Source organism: Balaenoptera ricei, chromosome 2, assembly GCF_028023285.1.
Source record: "Balaenoptera ricei isolate mBalRic1 chromosome 2, mBalRic1.hap2, whole genome shotgun sequence".
NCBI lineage: Eukaryota > Metazoa > Chordata > Mammalia > Artiodactyla > Balaenopteridae > Balaenoptera > Balaenoptera ricei.
The window spans coordinates 124800353-124822748 of record NC_082640.1 but is presented as its reverse complement, the minus strand read 5'-3'; the positions used below and the strand labels follow the sequence as shown (position 1 = coordinate 124822748).

At 42.2% G+C, this 22396-nt stretch overlaps 1 protein-coding gene across 3 annotated transcripts in view; it reads right to left on the bottom strand.

The window, feature by feature from the left end:
• Window positions 1-15510: 15510 nt before the first annotated feature.
• PRORP (protein only RNase P catalytic subunit) overlaps window positions 15511-22396 on the bottom strand; it is a 126954-nt gene continuing 120068 nt past the window's right edge. For 2 of the 3 annotated variants that reach the window (XM_059914105.1, XM_059914106.1), the window contains exons 6-8: window positions 20546-20694; window positions 17653-17848; window positions 15511-15829 (exon numbers count right to left, since the gene is read on the bottom strand). In XM_059914105.1, coding sequence (XP_059770088.1) covers window positions 15698-15829; window positions 17653-17848; window positions 20546-20694 — 477 coding nt within the window. In that variant the 3' untranslated portion in view covers window positions 15511-15697. The remainder of the gene's footprint in view (window positions 15830-17652; window positions 17849-20545; window positions 20695-22396) is intronic. The other variant, XM_059914108.1, reaches the window with a different exon arrangement.

The window sequence follows — 22396 nt, the reverse complement described above, 5'->3', positions numbered from 1 at the left end:
TTTTTTTTTTTTTTAAATTAATTTTATGACAATACTTCGTATATATATAAATATATTTTTTAATTAATTAATTAATTATTTATTTATTGCTGTGTTAGGTCTTCGTTTCTGTGCGAGGGCTTTCTCTAGTTGCGGCAAGTGGGGGCCACTCTTCATCGCGGTACGCGGGCCTCTCACTATCGCGGCCTCTCTTGTTGCGGAACACAGGCTCCAGACGCGCAGGCTCAGTAATTGTGGCTCATGGGCCCAGTTGCTCCGCGGCATGTGGGATCTTCCCAGACCAGGGCTCGAACCCGTGTCCCCTGCACTGGCAGGCAGATTATCAACCACTGCGCCACCAGGGAAGCCCTCCTGACCTTTTGAGTACTTTTTTTTTTTTTCTCAGACACTGAGCAAGCCTCCTAAACTGTAATTCCTACAGTTTACCTGAAGAGTCATAGATAAAATGAGTTCTCTGTAAGGCTGCTAGGAGGGTGAACTCATTCAACAGCCCCCTCTATGCTGATATTTCCTCAAAACTAGGTCTCTAGCTGGATCCTTCTCTGGTGCTGAGTCTTCTCTAATCGCATATATGACATTTTTCACATTGAGATACATGGTACCTCAAAACCCAGCATGTTTAAAACAGAACACCTGGGACTTCCCTGGTGGCGCAGTGGTTAAGAATCCACCTGTCTGTGCAGGGGACACGGGTTCGAGCCCTGGTCTGGGAAGATCCCACGTGCCGCAGAGCATCTAAGCCCGTTCGCCACAACTGCTGAAGCCCGCGCACCTAGAGACCGAGCTCCGCAACAAGAGAAGCCACCACAATGAGAAGCCTGTGCACCACAACGAAGAGTAGCCCCCGCTCACCGCAACTAGAGAAAGCCCGCGCACAGCAACGAAGACCCAACTCCGCCAAAAATCAATCAATCAATAAAATAAAACAGAACACCTCATTCCATCTCTTTTCTCCCAAGCCAGTTCCTGTCCCTCATACCACACTTTCCAAGTCCTCAGAGCCAAAACCTTGCAGCAGCCTTCAGTTCCCCAAAACTTCCTATTCTGTCCCCATGTAGTCTTTTTTTTAACACAAGCTTTTTAAAAATTATTATTATTATTATTATTTTTTTTTTTTTGGCTGCCTTGGGTCTTCGTTGCTGTGCGCGAGCTTTCTCTAGTTGTGGTGAGCGGGGACTACTCTTCGTTGCGGTGCACGGGCTTCTCATTGCGGTGGCTTTTCTTGTTGCGGAGCACAGGCTCTAGGTGCTCTAGGTGCTTCAGTAGTTGTGGCGCGAGGGCTCAGTAGTTGTGGCTTGCAGGCTCTAGAGCTCAGGCTCAGTAGTTGTGGCACATGGGCTTATTTGCTCTGCGGCATGTGGGATCTTCCCGGACCAGGGCTTGAACCCATGTCCCCTGCATTGCCAGGCAGATTCTTAACCACTGCGCCACCAGGGAAGCCCCCCCATGTAGTCTTGATCCTTCTTATTCTGCTCTCCTCTTTTCTGTTGTATAATTCATAATTTTGTTCACTGTTTATTGTCTCTCCTCCCCCAACCCAAGTTCCATGAGGGCAAGAATCTTTGTTTTGTTCACTGGTATAGCTCAGGCAGCTTGAACAATACCTAGCATGTATTAAGTGCTCAATAAATATTAGTAGAATGAATGAATCCCTTACAGCATAGGGATTAGGAGTGCATCCCTTTCTATTTAAACCTGAATTTAAATCCCATTTGTGACAGTTACCAGATATGTGATCTTATGCAACCTCCCTAAGTCTGGATTTCCTTATCTGTTAAATTTGGGTAAGATCCACTTTATGGGGGCTGTTGTGAGGATTAAATGAGAGAAGGCAAGAAAATGAGGTGTTAAACAAAATACCTAGCACATAATAAGCACTCATTAAACGGCTGTGATTTTTGCCTTCCTGTCTGGTCAGTCACCAAATCCTCTTGATTATTCCTATGGGGTAACTCCATCTGCTTTTCACTCCCACTGCCCCTGTCTGGATTAAGACCCCTTTTCCAGTTTGCCTGGTCTGGCACAGTAGCATCTCTTCTTGTTGATCCACATTCTTGGATTCATTTTCTTGAGCAAGATCTCAGTGGGTTGCTTCTCTGCCCAGATTTCTTTGAGCTCCTGAATCAAATTCAGCCTTGAGCTTAGCTGACCTTGTACCTATCTTTTCATCCTTGTCTTCCACTTCATCCTCCTACTTCCATTGCAGGGCTACATTCCACAGCACAGCTCTGAGAAGCACCACCCGACCCTCCTCAGGCTCTCCCCTTCCCCGACACTCCTGTTCCTCCTGTAAGGACACTCATTCCCATCTCGTCATCTAAGAAGCTCAGATCCACCAATCTGCCTCTTTTCCCCTATATGCCTAGTGCATACAACTTGATTCTTTTATTAGCCTGAACCAAGTGAAATGACCATTTCTGTAGGTCAAAAGCGTCAAGTATTGGTAATCATATGGTTTACCTTAAAGAGTTGTGTGTAGGGGCTTCACTAAAGACTGGCAGGGCAGAGCCTGAATACTTCTTATCTCTGTATTCTCTACCACCCCTGGCATGGGGCTTGGCTCATGAAAGTTCAGTAAATGACTGTCAAGTTGAACTAAAAACTGTAGAAAGACAGGGAACAATTGAGAAATGCTTTCATAGCTGCCTTTCCTTCCCACATAGACACGACCCGCTGTGAAGCATCCCTGGGTGTTCCCTGCCATGCAATGATGGGATATTTAAAATCACACACACTTCAGGCTGTGAAAATTATTTCACACATTCAAACAAATTCTGATCCTCTGTTGAGGTTGCATTTAAGCTGGGCCCTAAAAGAGGCATAGGATTTTGGATGGCATATACATATTAATACCCTAAAGGATAGTTCCTGGAAGGAATCGACCTCATTTTCAATACAACACAAACTGAAAGCTAGAATTAGAACATCAGGCTCCTTGAGGGCAGTGGCCACATCTGTTTTGCTCCCCGGTGTATCCTCAGTGCCAAACAGTACCTAGCATGAAGGAGGCGCTCTGATCATTCACTGAATATGCATTCTCACTGTTTGGGTTTTCTACTATGTTGAACTGTTTTTATTTGAAGAGATTTGTGAATAAATGAAAAATCCAAATCTCAAAAACCTAAAAGCCCAGAGATTTTATATTAGAATTTGAGGGTTTTCCACAAGGCCAATGGATTCCTCTGGGAAATCTTTCAGAAAGACGAACCCCTTGCTGATTCCATTGCTAAGGGAAATCCCCAGGAAGCAGGCTTCACGAATATGTGCCTTGGGTACCAAGCAGCAGCTAATCTACTCACCCAGGTGGACTTCCCCCTGGGTTGGGGAGCTTTCACAGAAGTCTGGGGACCAGTGTTCCTGCAGCTTTAACACAAGCCTATGGGGGCAGACTTGCTGTGTCTGTATGGAAAATTTGACCCTCCTCTCTGTTGGGCCACTAAGTTAGACTTTCTGAAATGACTTTCTGGTTTTTTGAAAACTTTTAGAGATGACTTGACATCTCGTGAGTCTTGGAAAATCTCCTGGGGGCCTCCATTTGACAAGGCCCACATTCTCCCCTGGGGGTGGAGGTAGGTGGAAGGTAGGGGTTACCCACAAGGCAAAGGTAAAAACTGGCCGCGTAGATTCCCAGTGACTGCAGACATGCTGAATCACATGGTGTTTAAAGGCAAGATAAGAATTTAGCCCTTAGCTTAAGACGCTCTGCTGGTGGTTTCAGTGAGCCAGGGAATATAAAAATGAAGCTTATCTGTGTTTCCATGTGATATTAGCAGGTGCTGAAACATTGGTAATAGAGTATCTTAGGAGAGTTAGGATTCCCTGATGTTAAGGGGCCCCAGAGGTCAACTGTGGCCACAACAGAGCTAGGGATGTGGCAGCCCTGTGTGGACAGTAGAAGGGAGGTAGCTCCCTGGTCAGACTTTGAGCCATCAGGTGCCTCCTCAGGGGACTGAGGGTAAGAACCTAGTTCCGTTCGTATTTCTCCCTATCTGTATCTTTCTCATACCAATAGAAACCCTAAAGCTCTTCCCGTACCCCAGTAGCTATGGTTGGCTACCTAGGAGTTGTCAATCTGTTTGAGTCTTGGGGAAAAAGAAAAGGGTGATTTCTTTGTACTCCAGTCCTATAATTTATGGGCAAAGGAGAGGGACAAATGGGGCATCAAACGTGGTGTGGGAAGTGCTACCGTGACTTATATGAGGCACTTGGTTATGCTTCTACTCAAAAGCCCTTCAAACCATATTCCAATAAGGCAACACTCCCCAGCGCTCTCCCCCATAACACCTAGTGTGGTTCTCTCACCCTCCAATACCAATGGTGGGTTCAACATAGCAGTCATACAGCTATCATTTCCCTGCTACTCCATCCTTTCCTTTCCAGTCAATATAATTCTGCGTCTGGCTTCTGTCAGTCATCTCCAATAATGATAATGCTGTCCTTTGATTTGAAAGGGAATAAACTTGTAGCAGCTCAACCCAAAGGACATTTAACTAAATCTCTCCAGGAACCCCTTCTAGAGAGCCAAAACCTTTAGCTTTCAGGTCACTCTTGATTTTTAGCTATAACAACTTCATACTGAAGTTGTTATAGCTAAAACAACTCTTACAACTTTTGATGTTTCTCTTGTTTTCCCAAACTGTCCCTTAAATGAAGACCCAATGCTTGACTGATGACTGAGCTCTTGTTTCTGAAAGCTAAGGACTTTGAGAAACACTAAGAATTCTCATGGGTCTCCCCAGAATACTGGAAGAAGCAATGGAAGACCCCAGCTGGCTTGGGCTTAACCGTTGGTGGTTTTTAACATACAACTTCCCCTTAAGCATGATAACACAGGAAGCCTTTCATAGCTTGAGAGAACAGCAAATGTTCCAGTGAAAAATAAGATGGGGAAGGGAGGGGCCTGAGTCCTGAACATGGTCAGGCTTTGCTTTGCGTGTCAGAAGCACTGGATTTGAATCTGAGCCTTGCCAGTGATCACCTGGTGGCCACCACCTCGGTTTCTTCTCTCAAACAGGTGAGCACGCTGTACCCACCTTACAGGCATGGAGGAAAACAATATTAAACACAATGAAAATAAGTCACCTACTAATAGACTTGAACTCAGCTTCTCTCTTTGTGAAAGGAGGGGACACTGGTGAATAAAGCCCGGATCGTTGGTTATTTTGTTTTGATCTATCCCTAGTACAGAAGGAAGCCAAGTACTGCACCAGCCTGCACTGCACTCTGCTATTGTTCAGAAGTGAAACTCAGTCTGTTTTCTTAACTTAGAAAGCAGCCAATTCTCACTCACCCTATCCTGCGTACATGCAGCCTCACCCATGACTGTGGACGGGGATGGGAATCGTAAGCATCAATGAGTTCACTGAGATTTTCACACCCATGGTGTATCCCTACATCTTGGTGTCTTTATGAATGTTATTTGACTTTATTCACTCTGCTCACTACCCCCAATCTCACCCCACACCCATTTCAGCCCCCCGATCAGGTGGGGAAAGGGTGGTGCAGAAGTTGGTCAGGCACCGAGAGGATGAGTCAAGAACAGAGAGGAAATAAGACTCAACAGCCTTCCTTTCAGCCTGGAGACACTTCCTCTTCCTTGAGGTTTCCTAATTGGCTTCCTCTAATTCCTATTTTCTTACCGCAAAATTAAGTCATCTCTGGTGCTCAGAAGGAGCCAAGTTCCCTTGAGATAACTGGGGGAGAGAGCAAATGAATGAGGTGTCTGATCATTATAACCAATATTTTCCATCACTAATCGAGGAACTAGTTCTTGAGAACCCAGGTATTGATGGGAAAGCAAGAGAGTGCTCCAGTGTTATGTTCTACTTGCTTTGAAAGTACTTGATAAACCGCAACTGAGATCCGTGAATTTCATCCAGTGTGCAATTCATCCATCGTGGTGAAACAAAGGCAAGTTTCAAAAGTCAACCATAGACAACAGACTAAAACATTTTCAAGATTAAAAACTCTGCAATGATGTCTTGCAAGTGCAGAGCAAATTTTATTCCAGTTTTCATGGTCCATGTACAAAATAGATGCCTAATAAATAAATAGTTAATTCCTTTAAGATGCGGGGAGGGGCTTAAATGGTATGATTAAAGAGGGTGGCATTGAGAAGTTATCATTATTTCTTGAGGATCCGTTGAAGCATCAGACACCAAAGAGTATGTTCCCGAGCTAGCCGGCACACACACAAAATACCAAGGAGCAAGAGGGGAATTCACTCAAAGGAGAAGTGGGAATCAGAGGTAAAAATCAGGAAGACATTTTCAAACGACTTCTCCAAAATAATTCAACAAACGTCTACTGAGCCTCTTCTAGGGGTAAGCAGCTGGGCTGACTGCTCTGGAGACACACAGATGAACCAGATGGGGAAGAAAGTTCAGTAGGGAAGAAAGATGAAACACAAATGAGAGCAATACTAACACGAGGCAGCACACGATATGTAAGGTAGTGTCCAACAAAGCACTGCAGATGGGAAATGACTTTGGCCAAAGGGAATGCAAGCCGCCTGCTGAAAGAAATATATCCGAGCTCAACTTGGGAGGACAAGCACTCTGACAGTTGTGTTCGCTGTTAGGAACAGTGTGAGTGGCACCACAATGCAACATGGACTCGGGGTGGCAAGAACAGAGAAGCAGAGGAAGAAAAAAAGAGCCTGTGTTTAGGGCATGGCAGTGGCTTAGCTTGACTAGGACACAAAAATGTTCTGGAGTACAAAGGCAGGGAGGAGGCCTTGAATGCCAAGAAAAGGAACTTCTGCTCTGGGTGGAAGGCAATGGGGAGACATTTGACGTTTCTGAGTAAGGGAAATGGCATGATTAGAATTATGCTCTCAGAAGATAAACTTGGTGGCAGTATTTATAATGAACTGTAGATGGGCATATCAATCAGGAGGCCATTGCTAATAGTCCCAGTGAACGTTTGTGAAGGCCTGAACTGGGGTGGTAGTTATGGAAACGGAAAGGAAAGAAGATGCCAGAGACTTTTAAATAGCCCTCCGCCCATTATAAAAAGAGATACACTATTCATAGCACTATTTGTAATAGGCAAAAACTAGAAGCTATCCAAATGCCCATCAACAGTAGAACGAATAAATTGTGGTATATTCACACTATAGAACATCATATAGTAATGAAAATGAAGGAGATACAATTACATGTGACAATATAGATGAACCTCCCACAATATTGAATGAAAGAAGCCAGCCACAAAAGAGCACAGCCTGACTGATTCCATTTACATAAAGCACAAAAACAGGCAAAAGGAATCTATACTGTTGGAAGACTAGACAGTGGTTACCTTTATGGAGGCAAGAAATGATGGAAGTGAGCGCAAGGGGGCATCTGGGTTCTGGTAACAAGTGTGATGAACAGACTGTGATAAAACTACAATCTGACTTTTGTTCTCCCACTCTTCCTTTCATTTTTCCTGCCTCTAGATGAAAACCCGGGTATGCTCCCTTACTTTTCCGTTCCTCTTAGATAATATGCAGTGCTACGGTTACTTTAACAAATGCAGTATCGATTCAGAAATTAGAATATCCCGTTCTATACCAATAGATTCCAAACAGCACTGCATCATTTCTATTCTGTCAGCTTAGGTCGGTTTCGTACTAAATCTTCCAGTGGAAAGGGGTGGGGGCATGGTTAACTTTTCCTCCCTAATCACTCCTGGCTCAGTTCCACCCTTACCTCCTTCACACCCTCCACACGCCCCGCCCCAGCCAAGGTGGAGGATGGGCAGTGGAGGATAGGTAAGGGTGGGTGGCTCAATGCCTTCTAGGCCGAGCAGATGTTTATAGCTGGAGTCTCTGGTGAGCCTGACAGATGGTTAAAGCTGATGCTTCTCCGCTTGGCCACTCTTCTAAGGCTCTTCAGTGGTTCTCTGCTGAGCCCATCGGTTTTTATATGTAGGTGGCCACTTGCACTCCTTCAACCCCTGGCCATCCCGAAGTTCCCCTCCAGCCCAAGACAACCTAAGGCAACTCTCTTCCCACCCATCTGGCCCCCATCTGGACCTCAGGAAACCTGCAGTGCCAGGAAAGTCCAAGGCAGTAGCCCTCTCTGGCTCGTTTCCAATGTCTCTTGTCAGCCCTGCTGTCATCCTGTAACTTTTGCAGAGTCAGGCCCATCCACAGAGGCTTCAGCTTTCTCTGAAGTTCTGGGCTCCACAGACTGCAAGAGAAGCTCTAAGTATTCCTATTGAGGCATCTTTCCTGGGGTCCTGGGGTCAGAGGGTACCTAAGGAACCAGGAGCCTGGCCACAGCTCTCTACAAGGAAACATCTTTATCTTTTTCCTTCCTCTGACTCTTTGATATCTTTGGCCTGATTAAGGGTCCGGGAGTTGTGAGGCAGATTCTCCTTTATTCTTTTTGTAAATTCTGCATATGTACTGTCTACCTCACATTTACCTGGGAATCTCGGTATCTACTGTATTTGTGCCTCAGTGGAAACTGAGGCAGAAAGAGTCCTATTCTAACATCCTATTACACATGTAACAATTTCAGATTGTGCAGAAGATGAAGACAACTAAAAATCAACCACAATCCCAGCATGCAGAGATACCTATTAACATTTTGGAATCAACAAAATATTATTTCTTTCAGATACTTTTCTCCAAATGTCTCTTTCCTTCCTTCCTTCCTATTTAAAAAATGGGATCATATTAAACATACCATTTTGTAGATGTTTTGTCATTTAACCCATGCCAACACACAAAGTATCATTTTAATCACTGTAACGTTTAAAATTATATTTATTTCTTCCCTCCCTTGTTTTGAACATTTCGTTATTTCCAATTTTGTTATTATTATCAATAACATTATTATGAAGAATACCTTCATGTACAAATTTTTTAGAAAAGGATTATTTCCTTTGGAAAGGTAGTTAAGAGTTGAATAATTAGCCTACAACAGATATTTTGAAGGTGGAATCAACACAATTTGCTAATTGATTAGGTATGTAAGTAGGGGGAAAGGAGCAGGAAAAAATAACATAAAGTAAGGCAGGAGGTCACTCTGTTGGGGTGAAGATGAATTGTTTTCACCGTGGTTGAGTTTGAGGGGCCACAGGCTACCAAGGTAGAAATGCTCAGCTGCAAATGTAGAATTGGAAAGAAAGCTGGGGTAGAGATGGCTCCTTCCTCTGAGAAGTTTGGCTGTTAAATTATCCCTAGGGAAGCACAGTTTTGTCAGGCTAGAAGCCAAAAGGTATTGTAGTTAGATGGGGGAATGAGCCCATGGAAAGAGATTAACTGAGAAAACAAGTTCTCAAGTTAGCAAGAAAGGATAGTATGGAGGCAGGTAGAAAAAGTAACCTAGAAAAGGGAGAAAAGGGTGAGGAAAGAAAGTTGCTAGAAAGGGCAAAAATTGCTGAAGAGGCTCTTAACAGATGGCTTTTAGTTCCTGCTTAAGTCATCTGCTGAGAGTGAGAGTGGCCAGGTTATGATTCAGGACTTAGAATCATGAGTGTTGCACTATTATTATTATTTTTAAATAAACTTGGAGCTCATTTGAGACTACTCAAACTACTACTCAGAAACATGGTCTGCAGCCTTGGCATCACCAGGCACACCAGACCTGAATCAGAATCAGCACTTTAAACAGGATCCCATGTCCATTAGAGTTTGAGAAGTACGCTGGCACCCTCTTCCCCACTGAACAGAAAAGGAAATGGAGGCTGCAGGAGATGAGCTCTTTTCAAGTTAAGATGGCAAAAGTTGGGAGAGCTCCTTCAGGGAATTAACAGGGAATTCATTGAAAGGTGAAACAAAGGACCTTCAAATGGGAGTGAAGTACTAGTAGCATAATTTCGTGACTTTTCTAGCAATACTATGGTATAGGAGAGGAGAAAGTGGAATGGTATGGGGCTACCCAAAGTTCGGTTTAGAATTGATAAGATGGGTACCACAGGAGGTGAAATGAATGAAAGGATCTGAAGTATTACTGAAGTCATCCATGAAATGAGTGGTTTGACGATGGAGTGGGGTGAGTAAGAAGGCAAGCGAAGCCAGATGCGGATGGATAAGAGAGGCCTCTAGGTGAGGAAGGAATAGGCCTAAGAACAGATCTAGGAACTGGTGGTCGGGATGAAGGAATGGAGCAGGTTAAGGAGGTTGTAGTCAAAATGAAGAGCTCAAAAGTCTGATATCCTGAAAGTGGAGCACTTTTGAGTAGTTTAAAAGATCCAGGTTGGCGTCTCACAGGGGGCCGAAAATCATCAGAGTTTAAGTGGATAAGAAACGATGAGACCAGAATATGGATGGTGTTGAAATCTCTGGGGATAATGGCAGTGGGATTGGGAAGGAAAAAAATCTACTGACATTTATAAAGCACAAACTGTTCAGTACCGATTTCCTCACAGAAAACTCCCTTGCTGTATCAAAGAACAAAAAGAGCCAGATGATTTACTTTAAAAAATAAAAAGCTCTCTATCTGTGTCAAGCAGCAAAACTTCCTCAGGCTTTCTCTTCAAATACTTGGTCTGACCAGAGTTTATTTCTTTAGGAGCTGGAGATCAGAGGGCCTAACTTGGAAAAGACCCATTTCTTCAAGGATTTGAGAACTTCTGCCAGAACAGGGCTAAGTGCCAAAGGACACGATCCTTAATTTGAGCCAGTAGCTATCATCAGGGTGACAGCTTCCTGGAACACAAATTTCCTTCTGAACACAAGGAAACCTGGAGGAGTAGTTTGTGAGTATACAACGATGCAAATAGTATTTTATGGTATACAGCAATGCCCTAGCTTAACCTGACTGCCTCATTTTATGAATTTATATTATGATGTTTGGAGTACATGAGGAAGAAATGATAGAAGACTATGAGAACAAGGAAAAGTTTCATTTTCTGTCAGGTGGGAAAAAACTGCATTACAAAAGAGCTTATAGAGAATGAATGATCCTTAAAAAAATTATATATATATGTGTGTATATATATATGAAAGGCATACATGTGTATAAAAACTTAATAGCATTAGACTACTCAGCTTTGGAGCAGAGGATAAAAATATTCAGCTTTGGATTCTAGGACAAGGTCACTGAAAAGAGGAAGAAAATACAAGAATGATTTATTTTTAAAGAATTAGTAATACAGTACATCTTAAGCAATGAGTCTAGGTGAGGGACTTACCTTTCGGACAACCTGCCATAACCACTTCCAAAGGAACCTGTTTCATTCAGCTTTGGATTCTAGGACAAGGTCACTGAAAAAAGGAAGAAAATACAAGAATGATTTATTTTTAAAGAATTAGTAATACAGTACATCTTAAGCAATGAGTCTAGGCGAGGGACTTACCTTTCGGACAACCTGCCATAACCACTTCCCAAGGAAGCTGTTTCATGGAGGTGGAGGCCCCATAGTATCCTCCCAGGCCAGGATGCCACTCTGTCCCAGCGAGCCAAATGAGGAGTAGAATTGTCAGGGAATTCCGGACACTGACATTCTTTGTTCTGATGCAGTCATAGAAAGCACAAGAAATCTGCTTTAATAATGGACTTTCATAAGCAACAAGGACCTACTGTATAGCACAGGGAACTATATTCAATATCTTGTAATAACCTATAATGGAAAAGAATCTAAAAATGAATATATATATATGTATATATATATCTGAATTACTTTGCTGTACACCTGAATCATTGTAATTCAACTATACTTCAATTAAAAATTTTTTAATACATAAAAATTTAAAAAAAGAAAAAAAATGGAATTTCAATATTTAGATGTGAACTAAACTTGATTCTTAGTAATGTTCTAGCCCAGCTGAGACTGGTCTCCTTAAAATGAATTTATGTCTCTACCATATTAGAAATTGTGATTTCTCAAGTATTTGCTTCTTGGGCTGAATTTTAACTAACATCAAAGAGATTAATGAGGTAATCAGTTAAATATGGATGAAATTAATTCTACATCAACTTTCTTGTCAGAAGCTACCAGAAACCCTTTACATAACACTGCTATTTATAATAAATTATCATGGTTATTTTAATAACTTAATCCATTTGATAACAGTGTATTTCTGAGAGTACTCTGGTAGCAAAACAATTTTTAGCTGTTATCAGTGACTAGATAATTGTCTTCCTGTTTATTTCAATTCCTGGTTGAAGGCAAGTTGTATATGTACAGTCTCTGGAAGCATCCGTCAGATCAAGTATTGCCAACAGAGACAAAACTTGGGGAGAAAAGTCCTCAGGGAATCTTTTTTTTTTTTAAATTTATTTATTTTACTTTTATTTTGGGCTGCATTGGGTCTTTTGTTGCTGTGTGCAGTCTTTCTCTAGTTGCAGCGAGCTGGGGCTACTCTTCGTTGCAGTGCGCAGGCTTCTCATTGCGGTGGCTTCTCTTGTTGCGGAGCACAGGCTCTAGGCACGCGGGCTTCAGTAGTTGTGGAGCACAGGTTTAGTTGCTCTGCGGCATGTAGGATCTTCCCAGACCAGGGATCGAACCCGTGTCCCCTGCATTGGCAGGCAGATTCTTAACCACTGCGCCACCAGGGAAGTCCCTTAGATCCTTTCTTATCCTTGTTCCCCTCCGGCCTCCTGTAGGGCTGTGGGCTTTAGAGATGCCTCATTTCCCACTACCCCTCATCCTCTCATCTAATTCCCACCTAGGGTTGCCAGATGTAGCAAATAGAAATATAGGATGCCCTATTGTGAATTTTAGATAGGCAGTGAATATTTTTAGTGTAAGTATGTCCCTGCAGTACTTGTGACGTGCTTATACAAAAAACTGTCATTTATCTGAAATTCAAATTTAATTGGGAGACCGTATTTTATCTGGCAACTCTACTGTCACCCTGGGGTTATAAGAGGCTCCAGCAGCTGCCTTGTTCCACTTACTAAGAACTCTTAGTTCTGCTTAAGTCCCAGCCCTCAAAGAACCCAAATCTAAATCCCACAATTTCATCAGAGTGGTCTATGTTCCTCTACTCCCAGTCATTCCCACAAGGGTTCCCTTAGATGTTTCTCACTCTGGAAATTCCAAGTTGCTGAAGGATGGGCAAAGTACCGGATCTAGACTCCATTTAGCTTTGCCCTCAAGTATCCCGATAATTTTGACTTTTAGCAAAGATGAGACTCACCATGATGGGCCAGAATTCAGGTGCCTACATAACATACACTTCCTTTCCATGCCTGCTCTAGAATGAAGCTATCAGGGAAAAAGAAATCTAATGTGAACACATATGCATTTTATAGCACCTTAGGACAGTTTTTTAAAAAGCAAGAAACCTGCTAAAGGAACAGGGAAGCAGTAATTATATTTAAGTGCAAACTTGAAGAGAAAAATTCATTTAATGTGAAGAACAAGGCACCTGAGGTGAGGCAGTCCCAGCGGAGCCCTGAGAGAATGAGCTCAGGTTTCTCCTTTGAGATTTTCTCTTTACTGGGTCTGAGAACAGCGGGAGGAAAAGAGAGTATAAATTCAGGAGCATGCCAGAGGGAAGCACAAAGCATTTTAGACATACTTTTCAGTGGCAGAGTCAGTGCCCTTTCAAAGCTTTCATTGTTCATGGCTGGCCGACTTTACTAAAGATACTCTCAATCCAGGGCACAGGTTGTTAAAGAATTCCTTCTTCCCACTGTGTCTGGGACCTTGAATTAGCTTTTGTCTCACTCAGGTGATCAGAATACAAAAGGCAGCCTAAGTGTTGGGTACCAGCTGCCTCCATTCAGATAATCCCTGAACTCTCCAAGGTCCCGCGTCAGTGCGATTGACTCTGAGCAGCCCTAGAATTCCCCTACTCCCAGACAAATGACAGATGCACCTCAATTTACCTCAAGCAGAAATCAGGGTTTTGTTTTGGAATGGTATTAAAGAGTTCAAAAATAATGTAGTTTCCCTAACACAATTTTCTACCCTGATGAGCCACCGTGTAAACGTGGGCCCTTTAAGAGGTTGTCCTGCCTGTTCCCTTCCTCTCATTCTCCCCACTTTCTCTTATGTGGCTAACAAAGTTTCTAAATCTACATACCGGATGCTCTACCATTCAGTCTGTCTGAGTTTTTATGAACTACTCTAGTCTAAGTTACAGTGTACAGTAGAAGAAAGACTATTTGACTTGAGAATCAGAAGAGCTGGGTTATGGTTGAAATGTCTCTACTAACTAGCTGTGGGATCCAAGGGAGCCATTGCATCTTCCTGGGTCTATTCCTCCTCTATAAAATGCGACTGTTGGACTTTATGGTCTTCAAGGTTCACTCCTGCTCTGAAGTTCTACGATTCTTTTTGTATCCTCTCCCATCTCTAGAGCAACTTGTGAGGAATTTGCATTAAGCTTTTAGACAAGCTTATTTAACAAATGCTTTCTTTCCTAATTTTCTTAAAACTAGGATAGTTTCTTTTAAAAAAGTTTAGCTCGCTGAAAGCACAGTGTTCTAAGTAGGTAGTTCATGAAATCTAGAAAATAAACAGGTTGGATTTATGAGAGCTTTCCGATTCTCAGCATCTTTCAATGCCCTCAATTTATCAGGCACTTGTCTGGAGAGCTCCTTCCTCTAGGGGGCAGCAGTGTTGAATCCAACAATGGCGTAAGGAGGTAAAACATCCCCTCCTCTGTTTTTCCTGGATTGTCTCTCTGTGCATAATACACACCTTACTTATATCCATGTACATTGTTTGATATAAATGAAGTCTTTGTTTTTTCATGTAAATAACTTTTTTATGCTAACATACTTTTTTCAGTTACGTTGTCGTAAATGCATCAATTTTAAGTGTTTAGTGTGATGAATTTGACTAATATATACATACACCTATGTCAGCACCACTCAGAACTTTCCATCACCCCCACAAAGTTCTCTTGTGCCCTTTTCCTCAGGCAACTAGTATTCTGATTTTTACCACCATAGACTGGTTTTGTCTGCTCTTGAATATCAAATCATATAGTATGTATGAGTAAGGAAAGAACTGTTATGAAGTGTTACAGACACGAATATTTTCAGCTAAAATCAAGATATAAGCTGCCTAGCAAGGGAGTAAAACAGAGAGGCAACAACTTACTCACTTTGGTAAAGTAAGTCAAACTTGATAAAATGAAAATAATCTATATACTTTAGAAAGCCCTCATACCAAGTGATGGAATTAATAGTGTTCACAAAATGTTGAAGTCTGGAAAAGGCATAATAGGATGAAGAAGAAACAATCATAATCTTCCTCCAACCCAAATCATTGGGTGATAAGTAAAAGTTGCTAATACACCTCTGACATCTGGGCCAGCTCATCAGAGAAGACCACAAGTGATTCAGTGTGGGAAGGAGATAACATGTAGAGGATGAGATGATATCAGAAATGCAGAAAGGGTTTACAAACAACCCGGAGCCCAGGGCCAGATGGATTGGTTCTGCTATTGGTGGACCTGGAAGGGTAGCAAAATGGATACCAGAAGACCCTGTTGCCCAAGTAAGTGGAATAGCTGGCTCAATAGGAGAAAGGTAGGTATCACTCTGCACCAAGTTCCCCAACTTTGGATAAGCCTCAAATCCCAACAAATGTTAGGGGAAAAAATGCAACCGGTTATGAAAAGATATTATATCTTATTTAATTAAAAAATCAATTTATTGATATGCAAACCAACTGGACCAAACAGGACAAACTGGATCAGACAGGACAGAAGCAATGCTCTAAACAAGCATCAACTTAAGAGCTCTGATGCCAACCAGGAGGACACCCAAACACAAGTTTAGCGTGAGGGTAAGCGTCTTTATGTCTTCCGGTGAAGGCAAAGCCATTTGGTTGGCACTTCATAGGAATATCTTTCCACCAGGTCGTCATCGTAAGGTATGTGCCACGAGTCTCCCGTTGTTTGCACCACGGTGTCATAGATGAGAATATGCTGTTGAATTAAAAAGGGAACCACACATTGAGAACAACACTAAAGGAATACCTAGCCATTTCCCTTTCTCTTCTGACAGCTTCTCAGTTTGCTTCAGAGACGTATTCTCTGTCTTACTTAACAATGGATTTTGAAAGAGCAGCTAACTCTGTGAAGATGAATGCCGGGGGTGGGGGCCGTAGGGGGCGGGATAAATTAGGAGTTGGGATTGACACATACACACTACTATATGTAAAATAGGTAAACAACAAGGACCTACGGTATAGCACAGGGAACTATACTCAATATTTTGTAATAACCTATAATGGAAAAGAATCTGAAAAAGAATATATATATACACATATATATGTATAACTGAATCACTTTGCTGTATGCTTGAAACTAACAGAACATTGTAAATTAACCACACTTCAATTAAAAAAAAGATGACCCCCTACTATTAGGAGTTCTTTTTGGGGAGGTTTCATTTTTAAGGTTAAGGACTCTCTTAAAAAATTAAAAAAAAAAATATATATATATATATATTCCTTTTTTTGCCTTTATTGATTTTGTATGTGAAAGAGAAAATTTTCAGATATACAAAAATATAGAAATAGCTCAATGAACTCCCATGTACCTGCCACTCAGCTTCAACCATTATCAATTCATGGCTAATCTTATTTCACCCATTCATCCATACCCCCCACCCAAGATTATATTGAAGTAAATCTCAGATATTATATCATTTCTTCTATAATTCAGTATGTATCTCTGAAAGGTAAGGACTTGTTTTGTAAATATAAGAGGAATATCATTATTATACTTAAGCATTAATAATTCCTTAACATCATCAAATTTCTACTGTTTACATTTTCCCAATTATTATATGTGTGTAACTGTATTTTACAGTTTATTTGTTTGAATAGGAATTGAAATAAGGTTATTACATTGTGACTAGCTGAATTCTCTTGTAATCTAGAGCTTCTCTTTTCAACTCTATTTCTCTTGCAATTTTTTGTTGTTGAGGAAACCAGGTCAGTTGTCCTGTATTGTTTCTCACAGTTGATTTTGCTGACTGTATCTCTGTGGTAATTTGATACCATATTTCCTATAAATGTCGTTTTATATATTTTTTGACCACTGGACCATATTTATCATTGGCTAGTGTATTTTTCTGTAGTAACTCGCCTTTAGATTTTCTCCCTTTGCTTTCACACAGGAGGCATCCTTATACTTACAGGTATTTAAACTAGAATCAAAAAAGAACTCAATTGAGACTGTGCCACAGCAGTGGATTAAACAGGAAAAAGGAGTTATTTAGCAGAAATAGAAGTTATGATGAACCATAAGGAATATGGAATTTTGAGCTACTGGAAATAAATAGGAGAATAAAAAACACATATGAGGATTTGTAATTGATGACATAATTGATGTCACAACTGATGACATTCCAGGTTTTCAATATGTCAATTAACATGGGGTTGGCCTATGAAAACTTTGCTCTGGCAGACTCTGTGTTTCTAGGATCTGGGTAATTCCAAATACCAAACTAAAGCTGAGAAAAGTAAAACATTGAGGGACTTCCCGGGTGGTCCAGTGGTTAAGACTCTGTGCTCCCAATGCATAGGGCCTGGGTTCGATCCCTGGTCGGGGAACTAGATCCCGCACGCATGCCGCAACTAAGACCCAGTGCAGCCAAATACATCAATCAATCAATAAATCAATCAATCAATATTTAAAAGTAAAATAAAACATTGAGAACTAGTTGCAACATTCTTTGACTATGCCACATTCTTACTATCTACTTGGCTCTGCTGACATTATGTAGAGAACAGGTAACATACCTGAAAAGTTATTTTTGATCCTGGATGCCTACTAACAATTGCCAGCTGATGTCCCTGCTGCCATTTAAAGAACAGGCGTTGGGTCTTGGCATCAGGCAGACAGGCCTTGTGGTCCCGCATCAGATCTTTTGTGATAAACTTGCAGTGGTTCCCCGAGTGCAGTGTGGCATACAGAAGGAATGGATCGTCCTCTGAGCTGAGTCGGGCGTAAGAAAGAACACAATCAAGCACACGCCCAAAGAGGCAAAGAATAGCATTCTTCACCATGCTGTTTTCTTCTTACTCTACTTTCCTCAGAAGTGTTCTGCTTTCTTAACTGACATGATCTCAGTGATCCGTAAGAGCCGCCTGCAAGTCCTAGCTGGTAGACAACACTATCTAGAACACAGATGGAAAGCTAAGGGGAAAGGAATGCTAATGCTAGGGATTCTTAGCAGCTCAACTGGGCTCTTCCACTAGAATGGAGAACTCTAACAGTAATTCTCTCTTCATACTCAAAAGCTGGGTCTCTGTGTTCCCAGGGTGTTTTTCCTATCCGCTTCATCCACCACAGAGCACACCTTTCCCCGTCTCCTTTCCTCACTCGAATTCATAATACTAACAGGGCAGGATGACAATTTCTTGCAAAAGTAAGGGGCTGACCTCAAAGCTGAAACTGGTTATCCCCAAGCAGCTTCTGGGTAGTCATCCTGATCAGCACCCAAAGGCATCTCCAACGAGAGAAGAGCCAGGAGCGCAAAGTCTCCAATGGGCCCTCAACATCAGCACTGACCACTTGAATACATGTGCTGTAGAAACAGCGGTGGCTACCTTGGCTCAGGAGATTTGGACAGCAACATGTGATAAGCCTTATGCCTTGATCCAAATGACCCAAAGTGGACCCTTTAAAGTTTACCTTATACTGACGTATTTCAAGTGAAATGATAAAACAACTGGGATCTGTCTGAAAAATCTCCAGGAAAAAGAGAGAGGAAAAGAAAAAAGAAAACATGTGGAGGTTGTATGGAGCAAGATTAACAAATGATGGTGACTGCTGGAGCGGGGTGACAGTCACGTGGGGATTCACTATACTGCTCTCTCTACTGTATGGTTGAACAGGCTTCTTTGGCACATTAATGGAAAACAGGGTTAATGTCACAAATGTAAAAACTCAAATCCAAAGCAATAGAATGTCCCTGAATCAATCTTTACAACTGGGTTTGGAACTTCAGTGTATGCAATAAATACAGGCTCCAAACCAAACATGAGACCAATTTCCAACATGCTTCTTGGTTATAACACTGCATTTATCCAGTTCTTCCACCTAAGAAAAATAATGATGATGGTGACAGCAACAAACATATACGCCTTCCATGTACTTGGTGCTGTATGATTTGCAAGTATCTTCTCATTTAATCCCCATGAGGGTTGCACATGAAGAAAAGAAAACACAGAGAAGGGAAACGCCTTCCCAGACAGGAAGTGGCAGGGCCATGATCTAAACCTGGGTGTATTCATTCCCAAGCCTGTGCTCTTAAGGTTTACCCAGTATTGCCTAAGGTGACTGCGTGAAGAGCATTATTATAGTCTTAGAGTCCTGGAGAGATGGAAGCACCCCCCTCCCATGAATAAATAAAAGGACTTAGCTAAAGAAAAATGGGATTTGGTTTGGGATCTGAAGGAGGGGTTAGCTTCCAGCTTTGTGCACTGAGTGCCATTTGACCTTTTTTTTTTGGCGGAGGAGGGGAACGCGCTGTGCAGCCTGCAGGATTCTTAGTTCCCCGACCAGGGACTGAACCTGGGCCACGGCAGTGAGTGCCGAGTCCTAACCACTGGACTGCCAGGGAATTCCCCCATTTGACCTTTTTAAGAAGAAATGATTTGGGGAATACTGACAAACCTTGAAGTTATAACATTCAACCTAATGAAACCTAGACTTGGGGCTGAGGTGCGCTCATTATCCGTGCAAAGTCGGAAATAAACCTTTGTCGGCATAAACAGTATGAAAACCTAAATGCATGCTAAAAGTTAATACGTGCTGTTGTGGATCTGTGCTCCTCCTGATTAGCTGCTTTCTTCATACTCTATGGACACTGTATATTTTGTCGCTGACCATCTTTTCCATGTTCCTTTGGCTTCCTGGGAAGCTGTAGCTCATAGCAACATTCCCTTTACATTGAGAATAAAATCCAGAGCCCACGAGGAACTCTGCAATGTGGTCCCTGCCTTTTCTCGGCCCTCAGAACTGACTACCTTCCCTCTTGCTGCCCCCAGCCCATCCACACTGGCCTGCCAGCTTTCCTCATTCCTGCCTCAGGCCCTTTTCAACACTTGCTGGTCCCTCTGCCTGGTAGCTTCTTCCCACCACCCTTCCCCCTTTCTCAAATGACTCACTCGTTCCCTTCAGATCTGCCCCCTCCCAAAGGCTTTTTCCACTCCCCTCTGACCTATCCCCGACCTAGTCCCCTTCCAGCTCCTTACTCTGCTTCATTGTCTTCACAGCTTTGATCACTGCCTGGAATTACATTACCTGTTTATTTGTTTACCTGTTTACTGTTAAGTCAAAAGAGGGCAGGGACTTGGTCTTGTTCACTGCTGTTTCTCCAAGAACACAGAAGGTGCTCACATTTGTAAAATATTTGTTAAATGATCTATTTAGGAATTTATGGCATGCATTCTGTGTACTAATCTCATTTTGGGCTTTAACTCATTTCTCCTTTAACCTGATTTCCTCATCTATTTAAGTTTATCCTGCCGTAAAAACTATTTTTGTAAGCTGTCTCCAATCTTTTTTTTTTGGAATGAGGCTGAGTATACATACATACACACACATGCACTTTTAAAAATGGCAAAAAATAGGTTAACAAGCAGATGACTGGCCTAGTGTAATTCACTTAATAACTTCAATACCTACATGTTGTCAGCAAAAAAAAAGCTGGCTTGCTTTTGCACCTTTTCCATATCATCCTTCCTCCACCGGGAATTCTGCTTTAACATATGCTTCCGGCCCAGGACCAGCACTTGAAGATTCTGCTTGGCTAGTTGAGAGACCACATCCAAGAGCTAAAAAACACAAAGCCAGTTCCCAAGAGGGTCAAGGGAAGAATCTCAAGTAAGGGGAGTGATTCTTGCAGATGGTAATCTCAATGGTCAAATAGTCTTTTCCGGTAAGAGGTGAGAAAACATTCCTTAAAATAACAGTCCATCTTTGCAAATAAGCATGAGGAAAATGCTCCCTTGTCACAAATTAATGTCTAACACCTGCCCACCGGCCAGGCTACACTGGATAGCTGGGGAGGTTTCTAAGCACAGACTGCGTTCCCTAGAGCCCATGGGGATAGAGGTAGGGGGGCTAAGAAGGGTGGGGTTTGGTTCCTACACACTCCCGACCACATTTCAACCCAAACAGCTCAGCTTTTGTATACACTGTTTATATACTGGTATTGTGCATAGGCTTCTATTTGAGTAAAGGGTTCTACTTCTTTTTTTTTAAAGTTTGTAAATGGCCAGAATACTGACTTTTCAGTCAACTTTTCCATGTCATGACTCTGCTGAGATGGCTACCTTCCACTGAAATCCCTTTTTCCTCCCAAAGGTCTGTCAATTTCCATTCTCTAGCTTATTTTCCACTCAGTGAATCTACTCCCCATTCTCTCCACTTTCCACATGTCTTGTGCGCACATGTTTAGACTGGGGGCTTCCCTGGTGGCGCAGTGGTTGAGAATCTGCCTGCTAAGGTAGGGGACACGGGTTCGAGCCCTGGTCTGGGAAGATCCCACATGCCACGGAGCAACTAGGCCCGTGAGCCACAATTACTGAGCCTGCGCGTCTGGAGCCTGTGCTCCGCAACAAGAGAGGCTGCGATAGTGAGAGGCCCGCGCACCGCGATGAAGAGTGGCCCCCGCTTGCCGCAACTAGAGAAAGCCCTCGCACAGAAACGAAGACCCAACACAGCCATAAATAAAAAAAAAAAAAAGTTTAGACTGGGATTTTAGTAAATCTAGTATTTTGGTGAGCTTGCTTACATTCACTCTTTCAGAAGGAAAAGTCCATAGATTACTTTTATGTACAACCTATTAAACTAAGCTATTAATGGATATTACTAAGTATAATATGTAAAAGCTAATGAAAAACTATAATTTAAGTTATATAATAGTGCATCGGAAGTATAAAAGTTCTGTAATTTATAAAAACTGCTGGGCTGGGACTTCCCTGATGGTGCAGTGGATAAGAATCTGCCTGCCAATGCAGGGGACACTCGTTCGATCCCTGGTCCGGGAAGATCCCACATGCTGCGGAGCAACGAAGCCCATGCGCCACAACTACTGAGCCCACGCACTGCAACTACTGAAGCCCGTGCACCCTAGAGCCCATGCTCTGCAACAAGAGAAGCCACCGCAATGAGAAGCCCGCACACCATAACGAAGAGTAGCCCCTACTCGCCGCAACTAGAGAAAGCCCATGTGCAGCAACGAAGACCCAAGGCAGCCAAAAGGAAATAAAATTTAAAAAAAAATTTTAATTAAAAAAAAAAAACAACTTCTGGGCCTACAAAAATCACAAGTTCAAAGTCACTGAAGAAATCCTTAATTTTCTTGGGTCTTGGTTAGAAAAGGCATTTTCTTTAGTCTAGCTTCCCCTTACTCATAAATTTCTTCCCATGTAGACTTTCAGGATATTATTTAAAATTCTCTAATCAATAAAATTTCATTTATTTATTTGGTCAGTTGTCAAATATTGCTTGAGTACCTGTTATGTCTAATAC